Genomic DNA, 16365 nt, shown 5'->3' on the forward strand with positions numbered 1-16365 from the left:
GCCTAGCTAACTTTTGCTTGTTAATCATTGAAAGGCCATTGTACCACACCACAATACAAAATGTCAAGACTGATTGAATAAAACACTGATAAAACATGATCATAAGAGTCCTACACACGCTGAATGACTTCATCTTCCTCAAGAAGAAAAGTCTCTGTTGGGCCTTTTTACAGGCAGCAATTGTGTTGCTCTCAAAGGATAGTTTGTTGTCAATAATGGTTCCTAAATATTTGTATTCATCTACAGTCTCAACATTCATCTTCTGAATAACAGTTTGTGAAACACTGTGCTGTCCTCTACGAAAATCGATGATCATATCCTTTGTCTTGGAAACGTTGATAGACAAATAAAAGTTTTCACACCACGCAATGAAATCATCCACTACAGGACCATGCCCATCCTCCTCATTATTCAAAAGACTCACTATAACAGTATCATCTGCAAACTTCACACAGTGCCTATTTTCATACTTGCTCCTACAGTCATTTGTGTATAGAATAAAAAGCAAAGGTGAAAGAACACAGCCCTGAGGAGAGCCTGTGGAGGTAAGGGCTTTTGAGGATAAGACACCATTTACCCTCACACACTGCGACCTGTTTGACAGAAAATCCAGTATCCAGCCAATTAAATTAGAATTCAAGTTAAAAAGAGATTGAAGTTCCTCAGCCAACAAGAAGGGCTGGATAGTATTAAATGCTGAGGAAAAGTCAATAAAAAGGAGCCTCGCATGAGTTTTAGAGGATTCCAGATGTTGATAAAGCGAATTTAACAATGTAAGTATTGCATCCTCAACACCTCTGCCAGCCCTGTAAGCAAACTGGAGAGGGTCTAACTGCTCCTCTACCTGCTTCAGTAACTCCTGCTTAATCAACTTCTCAAAGCTCTTCATCACCAACGAGGTGAGAGCTACAGGTCGAAAGTCATTTAATACCTTAGGGTTCTTACACTTAGCTACAGGAATAATAGTAGAGTGTTTCCAAATCTTAGGCACTTTTTGCGTCTGAAGCGATAGAGTGAAAATTACCTTAAAAATCTCACTTAACTGACCAGCACAAGACTTAAGGACTCTACCACTGATGTTATCAGGGCCAGGACTTTTCCTAACATTAGTTTGTTTAAATAATGATTTGACCTCACCTACATCAATATCAAAATCAAAAATACAATCACTGACCAAATTATCACCCATGTGACCGATATTTTCGCTAAAATCACTATTAGAGAATCGCATATAAAAACTATTTAACTCATTTGCTAGCTGCTCATCAGAATCAAAACCATTTAATGACACAGTGTAGAGCCTTTATGCAGACCTGTCATTAATTTCATTCCATCCCACACAGATCTGAGATCAGACTCTCTGAATTTAGACTCAATTTTATTTTTATACTGAAGTTTAGCCTTTACTATTTCAGCTCGCACCACCTTCCTGATTTCAGCATATGCACTTTTGTCACCTCTATTAAAAACAGTCCTTTTTTCCCTTAACAGATGTTTCAGTTCTTTAGATATTATAGTTACCATCCATTGATGTGGACATTAAAGAGTTAGTCATTAATTACTCAACCTCATGTCGTTCCGAACACATAAGACTTTTGTTCCTCTTCAAAGCACAAATGAAGATATTTTTTATGAAATCTGAGAGATTTCAGTCCCTCCATTGACAGTCTACACAACTACCACTTTCAAGCCCCAGAGAGGTAGCAAAGACCTCATTAACGTAACCCATGTGATTTCAGTGGTTTAACCTCAATTTTATGAAGCAAGGCAAGTGCTTTGTTTTTTGGAAAAAAATATTCTTTACCACTTACTTATTTATTTACAAAATATTAATCTGCAACATGTTTACGGCGCATGTGTTAGACACGACCCAGACAGTGACATAGTGTCGGGTCAGGGGCCGTATTCACAAAGAATTTTATCTTACCACTAGGAGTGCTCCTAAATCGCACTAAAATATTTTAGCTAGGAGTTTTCTCTTAAAAGTTATTCACAACGCCTTTCAGACCTACTCTTAGTAAAGAAAAATGACAACTCCTAAACTAAGAGTATAGGCTTGTTCGACTTGAACCGGCGCTGCACAGACCGATCGGTTGATGACATCAAAGTACCGCGAGAGCGATTCAAAAGCATAAGGAGCCGTCTGCTCTCTAATCGCTCTCGCGGTACTTTGATGTCATAAACCGATCGGACTTTGCAGCGCCGGTTCAAGTCGAACAAGCCTATTGAGTCTTCGTTGCTATGGATGACGTCATTACTCATGCACGAGCTTGACTGAAGTGACCACCTTGATTGGCTGATGATTGTTACGCGGGAATGATTCCAAACACCTCCCCTATGATGATGAGTGACAGGTGACAGGTCTGAGAATGCGTGCGCTACACAAGTAGTGCGAAGGACGGAAGATGATGAATAACTGAATAAATAGCCTAAATGAATAAAGAGTAAGGAAAAACAAATAGCCTAGTAGCCTAATGAAACATATGGATTGATGCAATATCTTTGCAACATTCTTGAATTAATCTGTCACTATATGCCTCTGCCTACGTTTGCAAAGAGAAGAACATTTTAATTTGATTCACAATGAAATGTTACAATTAGTTTACATGCAGTGAGTAGTTTTGGTTGTTGTTGGTGGCGTTGTTGCATCCCTAGTTATGCCTACAATGCAAAATTGTTCCCTCGTGATTGGAAGCTCCTGTAGCCGCCGCATACGCATTTCAAAACATCGCAACGTGAAATGCCACAAAAAGCGGTTTGTGAATAGGTCTTAGTGAGTTAGGAGTCCTCTCGACTTCTTTTAAGCTGTCCCAGACTTAGGTGCTACTTTTAGGGCTAAAATGCTTCGTGAATTACTCTTAGTCAAAAAAATTAGGAGTCCTAAAGTTACGAGTGACACGCCCATTATTTTTAGGAGTTGCTCCTAAATTCGCCAGTTAGGAGCTACTTTTAGCCTTAAAATGTGTTGTGAATACGGCCCCAGATCTGGCCCACATCTGGTAGTTACGTGAATGCATGTTGGAGATTAATATTTTGTAAATAAAGTGGTAAATTATGTTCTGAATTAAAGTCTTAAGTGTTAACAACGACATGAGGGTGAGTAGTAATGGACAGAATTAAAATTTTTGGGTGAATTTACCTTTTAATTTGTTACTGTCCGCTGATGTGGACACTGATATAGTAACCGTAATAGTTATAGTTATCTGGGTTTATGTGGACATTAATACCGTTTTTCCCTGTTTATGTGAACAGTAATATTGTTATCGTCCGCTGATGTGGTCACTGATATAGTAACCATAATAGTTATAGTTATCGCAGGGTTCTCAAGTTTTATCAAAAGCTTGGAGTGAGATCACATGTGGTTAGGGGAGGAATTTTACTCCCCAATTTTACTCATTGTTTGTAATTAACCAACATAAAATGAAATTATAACAATTGGTAAATCTGATAAATGACAGAAAAAATTCATCATATCAAATATATTCTTTAATGTTATATTTACAAATTAAATAATATAATTAAATATTAAATTAAATATAACAAATTGCTCCAAACAGTTTGGAAAAACAAACTTTTTGCATTTTGAATGTGTATAGTCGAAATGGTATAATGATTTATTGTGTGGTGGGACATTGTGAACAAATGGACATATTAGAGTATCAAGGTGTGTGTGTGTGTGTGTGTGTGTGTGTGTGTGTGTGTGTGTGTGTGTGTGTGTGTGTGTGTGTGTGTGTGTGTATACAAGAGTACACACTCCAGCTTATGAAATGTGCTTTGTGTTGTTGCACATTTTGATGCCTTGATAACAGGGGTTGGGCGCCTTAATGTAACTAAAAAGACTATTAGTACAGTATAATATATAATTTAAAATAAAATGAAGAAATACATCTTCATTCCTTCCCATACCCACTAACATTTCCCTTAGTTTCAGATAACGTAAACTTGCCAAACTGAACCAAAGCTTCTGGCCTGGTTGCAAAGTAGTTGTAGAGGTTTCGACTGCATCAATAATAATGTATACCATGGGTTACATATTAAATGTTCTAGCCTAAAAATGTTAGACGACCTTTCTTCCAACTTACATTCTCCATCACGACGTGTGTTCGCGCGATGTTGTTGGTTTCCTAGTAATAAACGTACGGTGGCCGAAAATGTTCCGTCAACTTCATTGTGTTCGCGCCTAGTAACGCGTGCAATCTGGCCGAGATACGTGCTGGCGGAAGAAACTTCATTGCCTTTTCAGCGTGAGAAATACATGGTGTGGCGTGTGAGCGTGTGAACTGGTTGAATTGCATGTGTCTCACGGCCAATGCGTGAGACTTGAGAACCCTGAAGTTATCGTTATCGTTATTGTTCTTGGTGTGAATGGATCTTTACCTGTGCTTTACGGTGACTGAAAATGACTTTGAATGCGGCTTATCCAGTCAGAAATCAAACTGAGCAGCTGATGCTGCATTACCAGCTCAAACTCACTTCATTCTGAAATCATCGGCGGCCAGTTTGGCGTTGTCCACGGCTAAAGCGATGCGCGTGTGCTCCTGAATGAGCAGCAGAAGCTGGAGGAGAAAACAGAAGCAAACCAGCAGAAATTATCACATACTTAGCACCTTGTTTTAAAACTATTTTATCGCTATTTTCTATTGTGGTAAAACTTTACAATAAGGTTCATTGGTTAACATTAGTAAATGTATTAACTAACATGAACTACCAATGAGCAAAACATTTTTTACAGTCTTTATTAATCTTTTTTAATGTTAGTTCATGTCAGTTCACAGTTCATTAACTAATGTTAACAAATACAACCTTTGATTTTAATAACGTATTAGTAAATGTTGAAATAAATATTGACTAAGATTAGTAAATGCAGAACAAGTATTGTTCATTCTTAGTTCATGTTAACTAATGAACCTTATTGTAAAGTGTTACCGCTATTGTTATACTGTATATTTCTTTGTATTGTCATTACTTGTTTTATGAAGCTATAATTCATTGGTAATATTGCTTGTAAGCCTAAAAAAACTGAGATTGACAGAAACGCACCTTCTCCCGCAGTGGTTTGATCTGGATCTCGTAGGGCTCCAGGTTGACGCTGTTCTGGACTCGGTTGACGGTGAATGTGCGGAGCTTCTCATTGAGCTCCAGGTTCGTGGTCTCCAGGCGCTTGACCTTCGCCAGGTACGTCGCGAGACGATCGTTCAGAACCTGCAGCTGCTGTTTGTCATTGATGACGTTGGACACAGCTTCTGAGAATGAGCCTGAGATGGCCCTGAAACTGGCCCCGACGTGACCTCCACCAGCGGCCGAGAGAGAGCCTCCAACTGTCCTCAAACTCCCAGAGAGAGAACCTCCACCCGCCCCAAATCCTGACCCAAAACCTGCCCCAAATCCTGCCCCAGACCCAAACCCTGAACCGGCACCGGACCTGAAGCCCGACCCAGATGCGGATCCAAACCCTAAACCAGCACCGTACCCGAGGCCCGACCCAGAGCCGGATCCAAACCCTATGCCAGCTGACTGACTTCCGAAGCTGGAGAAACTAACCGGAGCCATTGAGCGGCTAGTGGAGAGAGACCTGCCGGAGAAGTGCTGAGCTCTGCTGAACGACATGTCGACAGTGAAGAGACGCGAGACGGTGATGATACAGAGGTGTGTGATGATACAGATGATACACCTATGATGGCAGAGGTGTGTGTAGTACAGGATGGTGGTGAAGCCTGTGGTTTATAGCTGGTCTTCATGTGCCACTCCCTTAGTGACGACGGGCCCCTGGGGACAGAACGGTTTCCAGAAATAATGACATGCAAATGTTAAAAGAGTTCTTTGATGACAAGAAACATCTCTGAGGAAGAGCTGAATTCATGTGTTTAGTAGGGATGTAACAATATATTGTGTCACAATATATCACAATAAAAAAATGCAACAATCTGTATCGTGCATAGTTACAATATTTATTGTGTATAGCTCACCCAAAATGAATGTGTGAGAAAAAAAGTTTTCAGAGTTTTAGTGTCAGTACTACATTATATTATGTTAAATACAATGTACAAGTCACCTTTATTTATATAGCGCTTTTTACAATACAGATTGTTTCAAAGCAGCTTTACAGAGATAACAAGAAAATAATTGTATAATAATATTGTTAAATATAAAATTCAATTTCCCCAACTTAGCAAGCCAAAAGCCAATTGCGACAAAGGCGAAGAAAGGCTAAAAAGGCGACTGTGGCAAAGAACCAAAACTGAAATGGAGAAAACAACAGAATGGAGAAAAAAACCTTGGGAGAACCCAGGCTCAGGCACATTGTATAATTATGCAATGGGGGAATATTTGTGGTTCCTGATAATGCCAAATGTCTTATGTTACTGTTACAGTGTACAGTACACTGCAGACCAGTTGATAGAACCCAAGTGCAGCTTTATTTCCCAAACATAAAACAAAGACTTGACTTGGATTTTTTTTTTTATGTCTTAAAAACATGGACTTACCAAACAGTTGTAACAGGTAAAAGTACTTGACAAATACACATGGAAAACATAAGGGCTTAAATACACACAAGACTAATGACTGAACAAGACACACCTGTGCACAATGAAACAATGAACCAATCAGAACATGACACATAAGACAAGGGAAGCTCTAGACATGATGGCAAGTGAACATCAGCCATATTGCGCCAGAACGCCCACCACACACCAGCTTACTGGTGGAGAGGAGACAGTGATGAAGCCGATCAGTATATGGCACCCACCCAAAATTTTCTTGGGCTGAGCAATGGGTTTGTGGGCTGGATGCTGGTCAGGGGCTGGAGTGGATGCATGTTTGGCCCACACACACACAAGATAGCCGTGGCCACAATTGTCAGCGCTACATCGTCCGTAACTGACTCGGCTGTGGGCTCTGGAACGGCGGCCATCTTGGCAGAGGGCTCTGAAACGGCAGCCATATCGGGAGAGGGCTTTGGAACAGCGGCCATATTGGGACGGGACTCTGGAACGACGGCCATCTTGGAAAAGAGACTCTGGAACGGTGGCCATCTTGGGATGAGACTCTGAAATGGTGGCCATCTTTGGACAAGACTCTGGAACGGCGGCCATCTTGGAATGAGACTCTGGAACGGAGGCCATCTTGGAACGAGACTCTGGAACGGAGGCCATCTTGGGACGCGACTCTGGAACGGCGGCCATCTCGGGACGAGACTCTGGAACGGCGGCCATCTTGGGACGAGACTCTGGAACGGCTGCCATCTTGGGACGAGACTCTGGAACGGCGGCCATCTTGGGACGAGTCTCTGGAACGGCGGCCATCTTGGGACGAGACTCTGGAACGGCGGCCATCTTGGGATGAGACTCTGGAACGGCGGCCATCTTGGGACGAGACTCTGGAACGGCGGCCATCTTGGGACGAGACTCTGGAACGGCGGCCATCTTGGGACGAGACTCTGAAACGGCTGCCATCTTGGGACGAGTCTCTGGAATGGCGGCCATCTTGGGACGAGACCCTGGAACGGCGGCCATTTTGGGACGAGACTCTGGAACGGCAGCCATGACGTGATGTGGCTCGGGTTTAGAGAATACTTTGGGATTGTGGGGCTCCTCAGTAAATGACAAACCGCTAGACAAAAGGGCAAACTCAATATGTTCCTCAAGAGTCACTGGGAGGTTGCTATCCGGAATCAGATAGTTCAAAAGGTTATTAAGTCCATTTCAAAAAATGCCCTTTAGAGCTGTTACATTAAAATCTACCCGAGGGCAAAGTCCTCAAAACTCTTCAGCATAACTCTCAATGGCCTGATCGCCTTGACGGAGACAAAGGAGAACAACTGCTGGGTTCAAGTATTTTGTAACCAGTCGGCTTGGCTTTTTCATGAAAAACATGGACTAACCAAACAGTGATTAGATGTGATGGATGGATGGATGGATGGATGGATGGACGGACGGACGGACGGACGGACGGACGGACAGATAGATAGATAGATAGATAGATAGATAGATAGATACGTTCAGGAGCTGAAATAATATCTCAATGTCTGAGAGTCCCACGTCACTCTCACAAACCCTCAAGGCACTAATGCTGGAGGTTCTTCTGTTTTTCATGATCTGCTCATTAAACAGGCAAATGATCATCGCTGTGAGGATTAAACAAAACTGTGTAAATGCTCAGAGTGTGTGAACCGCGTCTGTCAGGATTCTCATCAGAACTGGGTACAAAGTGGACAAAAAGGGTGGTAAAACACCCCTTTCAAAGATCAAATTACATAAAACATAAAAAATGTGTTATAAAAAACTCACCAATAAAATTAGGCCTATTGCATTCCTTATGCACAGCACTGTGGGCATATAGTCAAGAAAACAAGACAGTTCAGACACAAACTGAACATTTACATTGAATATGTCAGTCACTTACAGAAACAGTGGAGTTGAATTGTTATAAATGGTTTTATTGATCTACATGTTCATCACCACATAAAATCATCATCATCATAGAGCAAGAAAACACAGTTAAACATGATGTCAAAACTCAGAAAACATTCTAACAGCCTTTCACACACTCTCTCTCTCTCTCTCTCTCTCACTCTCTCACACACACACACACACACACACACACACAACAACAACAACAACGCTGTATGATAATGATGGAGGTTTAATGGCTTTTTAATACTGATCCTGGATCAGGTTCTCAGGACTGTGACCCACTGATCCACATTCAGCTCCGAGACTCTGCTCAACAGAGTCAGACATCAGATCACATGATGTCTCAGTCTTTGGTCAGGAGAGTCATTTACTCCAAACAGATTCAGCACACGAGGAGAGACTGATCCAATTATATAAAAGAGAACAAGTGTTTGCAGCAGGAGATCTCTAAAATCATCCAGCCAGTCAGAGAATAGATAAAACCCTCAGCAGCGATTCTCGCTAAAACTACAGTACCACTAGTCTGAGATTCAAAAGTCTCTATCTATAGAGCAAAGAATACAGAGCATAAAAATCAGAGAGAAATGCTTCAAGTGCTCAGTTGGTGTGACCGTCAAGAGATATCTGGACCGAACCGAACGTTCACATGCAAACAGGAGCGTGAAAACCTTTAGTAGCGTGGAAACCTCAGGGCTCGTCTTCAGGGTTCATCTGTCTTCATGCAGAGTCAGAAAAACATATTTTGGTGATCATAAAATTCATCACAGAGACTGTCTGTGTCATGTTTAGTGCTGGTAAGGTGTTTATTTAGAGGAATGGCACTTATAGTGGGTCTATCGGAGGGGTTTAAGGTTCATTCACACCAACAACTAAGTTTTAAATAATCGCTGTAACTATGAGAATAACGATGTCCACACCGTGAAGATAATGGCACAGAGGAAATATATCACTTTCAGAGTGAATGTTTACAGCTGATGAACGATAAAAACATTGACAGCCAATCAGAATCCATCCTGCTTTAAAGAGCGCAAGCATTTTAAAGAGACAGACCACAAAATTGCAACGTGCAAATAATAAACAGAACCATATCGTCTATTGGTGTGGACGCTAATATAGTTATCATTATAGTTATTGTCCATTTAAGTATATGCTTATAATCAGTTTTGGGAGTAACTCATTACAAGTAACTTGAGTTACGTCATCAGATTACTTTTTCAAGTAACTAGTAAATTAACGCATTATTTTTAAAATTTACAAAAAATCCCATTTATTGACTGACAGCTCTCATGTCCCCATGTTGAGACAAATCGAGGCGTTGTTTTGTAAACATGATGGTTATTTATGTTCTAGAATAAATGTGAGCATGCATTTACTCATCTCACTTGCACAAAAAAAGATTCAATATTCCTCAAAATGAATACAATCAGTGAAATGCAGAATCAGAAAACATCCAATAACTAAATATGTTAAATAAAACATAATTTGTTATGCATTTAATCTCACTTTATTGACCAATGTACTTGCTTCTGACCTTTGATGATGTATTCTTCCAGAATAACAGCAGCTGAATGGTTTGTTTGAGCCTCTACTGTACAGGAGTCAATCTGCATTTCCTTCAGCATGAGGATTATTATTTCACTTTATGTGTGAAAGGGTCTTTACATTTGCCCAAAAATATAACTTTTTTGTTATAAAAAAACAAACCCAGCCCAGGTGGAAAAAAAAGTAACGCGAAAGTAACATTTTTTTTTACCTGGGCTGGGCTTGTTTTTAACTTAACATTACTTTTCTAAAAAAGTAACAAAGTAACACAATTGGTTACTTTTTAAGGGAGTAACGTAATATTATAATGCATTACTTTTCAAAGTAACTTACCCCAACACTGCTTAAAATGTTATATTTATTGTTCTTGATGCGAACAGGTCTTTATTATAGTGGGAGTGGTTTATTCTGATGGGTGTGGCCTATTTAGGCGTGGCTACTTTTTTGGGCGTGCCGTGTTTCTTAGCGTGCCAGAGATGGGCGGGGATAGTGAAAGCATCGACGCTCATACTCAATGTACGAGACGGAAGAGTATTGAACTGTTTCCTGTCAGAGCTGTATTTATAAATGGCTTCCACCGCCGACGAGGGAATTACACGCGGGCCGACGCCACATAGTCGTTGCAGCTCCTCCGATTGGCCGTCGAGGGTGTAGATGGCGCGGAACTGACAGTTTGAATCACGCATGAGAATCAGAAAATGGCTGGCAGAGCTCTTCTCCATCTCCTAGGGAGAAAACGGACTGTCAGAATGTGAAAGTCACGACTGTGGAGAAAGATGAACAGTGACGCACCTCCACAATCTTGTTTTTCTGGGATTCGTTGACCTTGCCGGCGAGGCAGCAGCGTGAGAGCGCACTGTGAACGATGAACTTGTTGGATTTAAAACTGGGTTCCTTGAATAATTTAGGACCTGAAACAGAACATAAAACTGACTGTGAGTGAAAACCACACAGATCAAATAAGTTACTGACTACAGCCATCAAATAAGGTACTGTCTACTGACTTCAGCCATCAAATAAGGTACTGATAACAATACTGACTACAGTCATCAAATAAGATACTGACTACTGACTACAGTCATCAAATAAGGTACTGACTACTGACTTCAGCCATCAAATAAGGTACTGATGATTACAGTCATCGAATAAGGTACTGACTACAGCCATCAAATAAGGTACTGACTTCAGCCATCAAATAAGGTACTGACTACAGTCATCAAATAAGTTACTGACTTCAGTCATCAAATAAGGTACTGACTTCAGTCATCAAATAAGGTACTGACTTCAGTCATCAAATAAGGTACTGACTTAAGCCATCAAATAAGGTACTGATTACAGTCATCAAATAAGGTACTAACTTCAGTCATCAAATAAGGTACTGACTTAAGCCATCAAATAAGGTACTGACTACAGCCATCAAATAAGGTACTGATTAAATCTTTTATCAAATTAGGTCAAACCACTTTGTCTTCATACTTAAACCTGTTCTACACAGTGCAGTTATACCACTATGACTTAATATGATTATAAATTGGCTTGACAAAGTCAACATACTTTAAAGAGTACTTAAACATTACTAAACAGCATCTAGACTACATTCAGTTTGCTCTGACTGTGTGTTCTACATCTTTCAATTGACCAGACTTTTATTCCCATTATTAATCTAAAATCTTACACAGAGTTCAAACTAGCCTTGTTCTTGTCAAGTGTGGCTTTACAAACCTCCTTTAGTTGTAATTATTTTCAAATGTGAAAGTTGATCATAAAAACAACAAACCTGTGTATTCTGGGAGTGAGGCCGGAGAGGAGTCATTTAAGGCTTGTTCCCAGTCTTTCTCTCCATTCTGATTGGCCGGTTTCCCTGATGATATCATCTTTGAGGGCGACTCTGAACGACTGAGTTGTTGGATGAGAGAGAAAGTGTTCAAGTAAAGACAGAGATGCATGGAAGGCAGAAGACAAAAACATGGCTAAGCAGCAGGGTACAGTACCTTGCTGGTTTTTCAGTTGGTAGAGATCCGCCATCTTTCTGGTTAGGTACAACTGAAAGAAAACACAACTGGTTTTTAGGGCATGCTAATTAAATCTTTAAAGCAGCAGTGTGTGTAATTTATGCACCACTAGCACTAGCACTACCAAACAGAACTGAAAAAACACAACTTTCAAACACTTCTCCCATCTGACAAACAGTTTGAGAGTCCTGCCCCAAACTCCATTCACTGGTTGAGCATGTTGCAGTTTCGTTCATACAGGCAGATCGCAATTCTGTTTGGTGACAAGATACTTGTGATGTGTGTGATTACCTGTTCTGTTCTTCCCTGGCGAGCGTGTGTGAGTAATCTCATGGTTGTTGTGTGGTTTGTGTGTGTGCTGTTTTTTCCCACTGTGCTTTGCTGGTTTCTGTTTGAGAACCTTCCCTAGATCAGCCATTATCTTCAGCTGGTGGCGCCTTTCATACTCTGCCCGTGTGAACGCTCCTCGACGCAGGGGTGTTCCTGGGGGCGTGGCCTTTGAAGGAGGGGGCGGGGTGTATGAGGTGGGTAATGACTGTGAAAGCGGTGGAGTTTGAGAGGGTAGTAGTACATCCAGAGAAACCTGTTGACTGTAGGAGGAAGCAGAGGTAAGTAAGTCCTGAATGCAGGTCCTGAATGAGAGGGTTTGGATATTTGGGTGTTCTTACCTGTTCTCAGGGTCTTGCCCGTATCTTGTTTGTCTCTTGATATCTTGCGCTCGTCTTTGCTGCCGCTCCAATAGCAGAGCCCTTTTCAGGGCCATCTCCTCCTTCGAGAGACCCTCCTCCTGAACGCCCACAAATACACACGTTACAAACACCTCAGACACGTACCATTAATCAAACCACATGCAGACCTTCAGACACACCTTGAAGAACACATCGAGTCCCAGCCTGCTCTCATTCTCTGTCTGGTCACTCATGGAATCTGATGAGAATATTTCTGCACCCTGTTCCAGATCTGTGTCGTCTCCCACCGTCCCCGCACCCTCTGTCTCATCTTTCACCAGGGCGCTGCTGAGGAGCATGTCGCTTTCAAACGAGCATTCTGACGGGGCTCCCGAACTGCTCCCACCACCTAAGAGTTCAGCTGGGAGCGCAGACGGAGGTCCGGCCTCAAGCTCCAGGGTGAAGATCGGAGTGTGATGCTCACTGGAGCCTGATTCTGATGTGCTCTCTTGAGGCTGAGTAGATTGCAGCAGAGAGTCCTGAGGTGTACGTGGACCTCCGAATCGAAGTGAGGAGCAAGTCTGCACCTGACACTGGCTCGGAGAGACTCGCCGCAGATGGGGAAGTGTGTCCACGTTCTGTGGGGGCGTTAGGACACGTGTGAGAGGCTGGAAGCCGAGTTCTGTGGGGCGGGAGGGACGTTGACGTTTGGGGCTCTTAGGAGTAGCTCCATGGGATCTGCGCGGAGCAGATGATGCTGAGCTTTTAGGGGATGTTGCTGTGTCAGAAGGTTGTGCAGAGCGTGAAGGAGATCTAGAGGGTGAAAGGATACGGGTGGAGTCTCTAGAAAGATGAGGGGATTTGGGACCAGCTGGGATGACCCAGGCCTTACTGGAGACAGGTGTCTTATTTGAAGAGGTGTTTTTCGGAGAACTCAGAGTTTTCTTTCCCATGAGCCTTTGCTGCTGGTCTGTAAGGAGCTGCATGTCCCTTTGTAGTGTCTGTAGGGTGGAGCTTAGCTTAGCTACTGCCTCATTATATTCCTCCAACGGAGGCTCTTTCCCCACCTCTTTCTTTGTATCAACAGAGAAGGTCACCTGTTTCTCCAGTTTAGGCGGAGATACTACATCGCTGGTGTTCTTCTTCTCTTGCCCATCCTTTTCTTTCTTATTCTCCTCCAGTTTCCTCTTCTCCTCCTCCTTCTCTTTGTCCTCCTCTTGTTGAAGCTGTTGCTCCATTTGTGTCAGTCGTTCATCCAGGGTAAGGGACTGTCCGTCGTCTCCCAATTCTTCCCTATGTTTTTTCTGGAGGTGAAGGAAAGCAGTTTTGCCCAGCCTCTGCCTGTGCTTGGTAAAAATGGCCTCAATCTGCCTCTTTTGGGTTTCAATTGCTCTGCGTTTCTCCTCTAGACGTGCACCCAGTTCCTGCGCTTCCACTTCCCCATCAGGGCTCATCTCTGCAGGGCTGCACAACGACCCTACCTCCTGGGACCTGGAGTTACTTGGGGATTCTGGCATCATCTTTCTGCGTTCAGCAAAGTTTGTCATGCGACCAGTCTTGGGTCCGTTGGCTGGGCTGGAGGAGATTTTGGGGAAGTTTTCAGGTGTGTCACACTCTAAACCTCCATTGTGTTCTTGTGAACCTACAGGTTGCCGTTTTCGGTTCCCGCTGCAATTAATCCATCCTCCCATTGGTTGATGCATCATCCCAGTCCGGCATGGGGCAGAGCTGCTCAGTCTGGCTCCAGCCTCCTCAGGCGAGTGGAGGTAAAAGCCAGACGGCGCCCCCTCTGGACGCATACGAGGCTCATTGTGTACCGGCCGGCCGGTATGAATGATTTGTAAACCTTCTTCTATGGTAGGCAACTCTCCTAGAGGAGCCTGACCAATGAGCTTACTCAGATCCTCTGGGGGCGTGTAAGAGCCAGGGTCGGTTATCCTAGTGAGGCTGTCCGTGCTGACTGAACGGTAGAGAGGGTTGCCCATTACAACATCAACATCACTGTCCAGTGGGAATGGGATGCTGAAGGATACGGCTGAGAGGGGACGGCTGAGACAGAGAAAGTGAAAATTACTGAAGATTCATAGTGCTTGATGAAGATGCTCATGCCCAATTTTTCAGTTATATAAATGAAAAAAATTTATTATTTAGACTAATAAGTCACAGAATTTGTATAATAAAAGTAAGATTAGTTGTACTTTCTGAAACAGATGGACAGTAATACCTAATTTGCTTTTTGCTCCAGCCCCGTCCTTCTACACAACAACAAATGTAAAAATAATAATTCAGTTACTTACACAAAGAGCATAATTTCAAATATCAAACCAAAAATCCAACAAGTCAAGTCAAGTCACCTTCATTTATATAGCGCTTTTAACAATACAGATTGTTTCATAGCAGCTTTACGGTGATAATAGGAAATTAAAGTAACAGAGATTGTTTTGGCTTTACAGCAGCTCTAGAATAAAGTTATTTTCCAGCTAAAGTAAGTTTTTGATTAATTCACTTCTGTTGCAAAGATCATTAGTTATTAACTTAGGGGCCGCTAACACAACACCGTTTTAACTGAAAACAGGAAACTTTTAATGCGTTCTGGCCGTTCATTTGCAAAAGAAAACAGCCTGTAGTCTAACCCCAAACTGAGAATACAAACTCCACATGCAAATATTCACTTAAAACAAGACATTGGCACACACAGCAAAACCTTCAAGTACCACAAATCTAACAAGTTTCAGAAAGCTCTCACCGGACACAGAGGGGGACTGAGGCAGGAGCGACTGCTTCAGAAGGAAAGAAGGGGAGCCACTACAAGAAAAACATCAGATCCCATGATGCAGTTCAACATAAAGAGTCTGCTAACATAATGTGAGTGTTTTCATAGGAGCGCTTACCTGTTGCCACTGATCGGACTCGTGCAGTCAATCAGATCAGATGCATCTGTAACACAAGACAGACCTCCTGTAGGATCTGAATGCACTGTGTGTTTTTATGTCCGCTCATATGTTTATGTATGTTTTTTTTTATACCTGTTAGGTCCAGTGTGTGTGTGGGTTTGACGAAATCTGGTTTATCCACTTCGAAGGCGGCAAACAGCTCAGAAAGGAAGCACATAATGTTCACCTTTGGGGACAAAGAGAAAACTCTTACATATTGTTTTTTTAATCATTATTACATATTATAAAACGATTAATTCCAATCCTTGATTCTAAATGGTCAATAGCTGTGTTTTATTCACGATACAACATGACTATGACCGCTTCACCCAACATGTATTGTGAGATCGAGTATACGAGTGTACCTGCAATTACAGTAGACATGGCATTTTCCTTCAGGTCAGTCCTATATTCGTAATAACATATCCGTTTGAATATCCGCTGCAATATCGTCCTTTTAACAGTTAAGGGTTTTCCGTGTCCTGACACGCTAGTCATTTATCAGTTGCGTCTTGCTTTTCCGTGTTCACACAAGTTCGAGTCCTTTCAGTGTAAAAGTCATAAAGACAGTCTTTGCCGCCATCTAATGGCGAAACAATGTATGTAGCTTCTGTTGCTGTTTACGGTGGAAGGAAGTCTTTTAGTGATTTTACTTCATAAAAATTGCTTATTTATATATATTTTGGCTTTAATATTTGTATTGTGTGGTAACCGTTTTATAAAAGCAATAAGCTACTCGAGGCTAGTGCTGTATCACAAATAAGTCACGGCTGAAGGTGTTACTCCTCTTCCCGTC

The 16365-nt window shown here is 42.1% G+C and overlaps 2 protein-coding genes across 3 annotated transcripts in view; both read right to left on the bottom strand.

The window, feature by feature from the left end:
• LOC143706320 (keratin, type I cytoskeletal 19) overlaps window positions 1-5736 on the bottom strand; it is a 31439-nt gene extending 25703 nt beyond the window's left edge. The window contains exons 1-2 of the mRNA XM_077198123.1: window positions 5041-5736; window positions 4474-4556 (exon numbers count right to left, since the gene is read on the bottom strand). Of these exons, the coding sequence (XP_077054238.1) occupies window positions 4474-4556; window positions 5041-5607 (650 nt within the window). The 5' untranslated portion in view covers window positions 5608-5736. The remainder of the gene's footprint in view (window positions 1-4473; window positions 4557-5040) is intronic.
• A 3457-nt stretch (window positions 5737-9193) lies between these two features.
• The window catches only part of LOC143705483 (calmodulin-regulated spectrin-associated protein 3), a 17834-nt gene continuing 10662 nt past the window's right edge, over window positions 9194-16365 (bottom strand). For both annotated transcript variants that reach the window (XM_077197493.1, XM_077197492.1), the window contains 11 exons: window positions 15663-15756; window positions 15528-15573; window positions 15383-15441; window positions 14861-14891; window positions 12837-14685; window positions 12637-12755; window positions 12260-12558; window positions 11948-11999; window positions 11734-11852; window positions 10749-10867; window positions 9194-10681 (listed from right to left, as the gene is read on the bottom strand). In XM_077197493.1, coding sequence (XP_077053608.1) covers window positions 10379-10681; window positions 10749-10867; window positions 11734-11852; window positions 11948-11999; window positions 12260-12558; window positions 12637-12755; window positions 12837-14685; window positions 14861-14891; window positions 15383-15441; window positions 15528-15573; window positions 15663-15756 — 3090 coding nt within the window. In that variant the 3' untranslated portion in view covers window positions 9194-10378. The remainder of the gene's footprint in view (window positions 10682-10748; window positions 10868-11733; window positions 11853-11947; window positions 12000-12259; window positions 12559-12636; window positions 12756-12836; window positions 14686-14860; window positions 14892-15382; window positions 15442-15527; window positions 15574-15662; window positions 15757-16365) is intronic.

The sequence above is a fragment of the Siphateles boraxobius genome, unplaced genomic scaffold (assembly GCF_051911475.1).
Source record: "Siphateles boraxobius isolate OS27281-9 unplaced genomic scaffold, OSU_SipBor_1 111, whole genome shotgun sequence".
Lineage (NCBI taxonomy): Eukaryota > Metazoa > Chordata > Actinopteri > Cypriniformes > Leuciscidae > Siphateles > Siphateles boraxobius.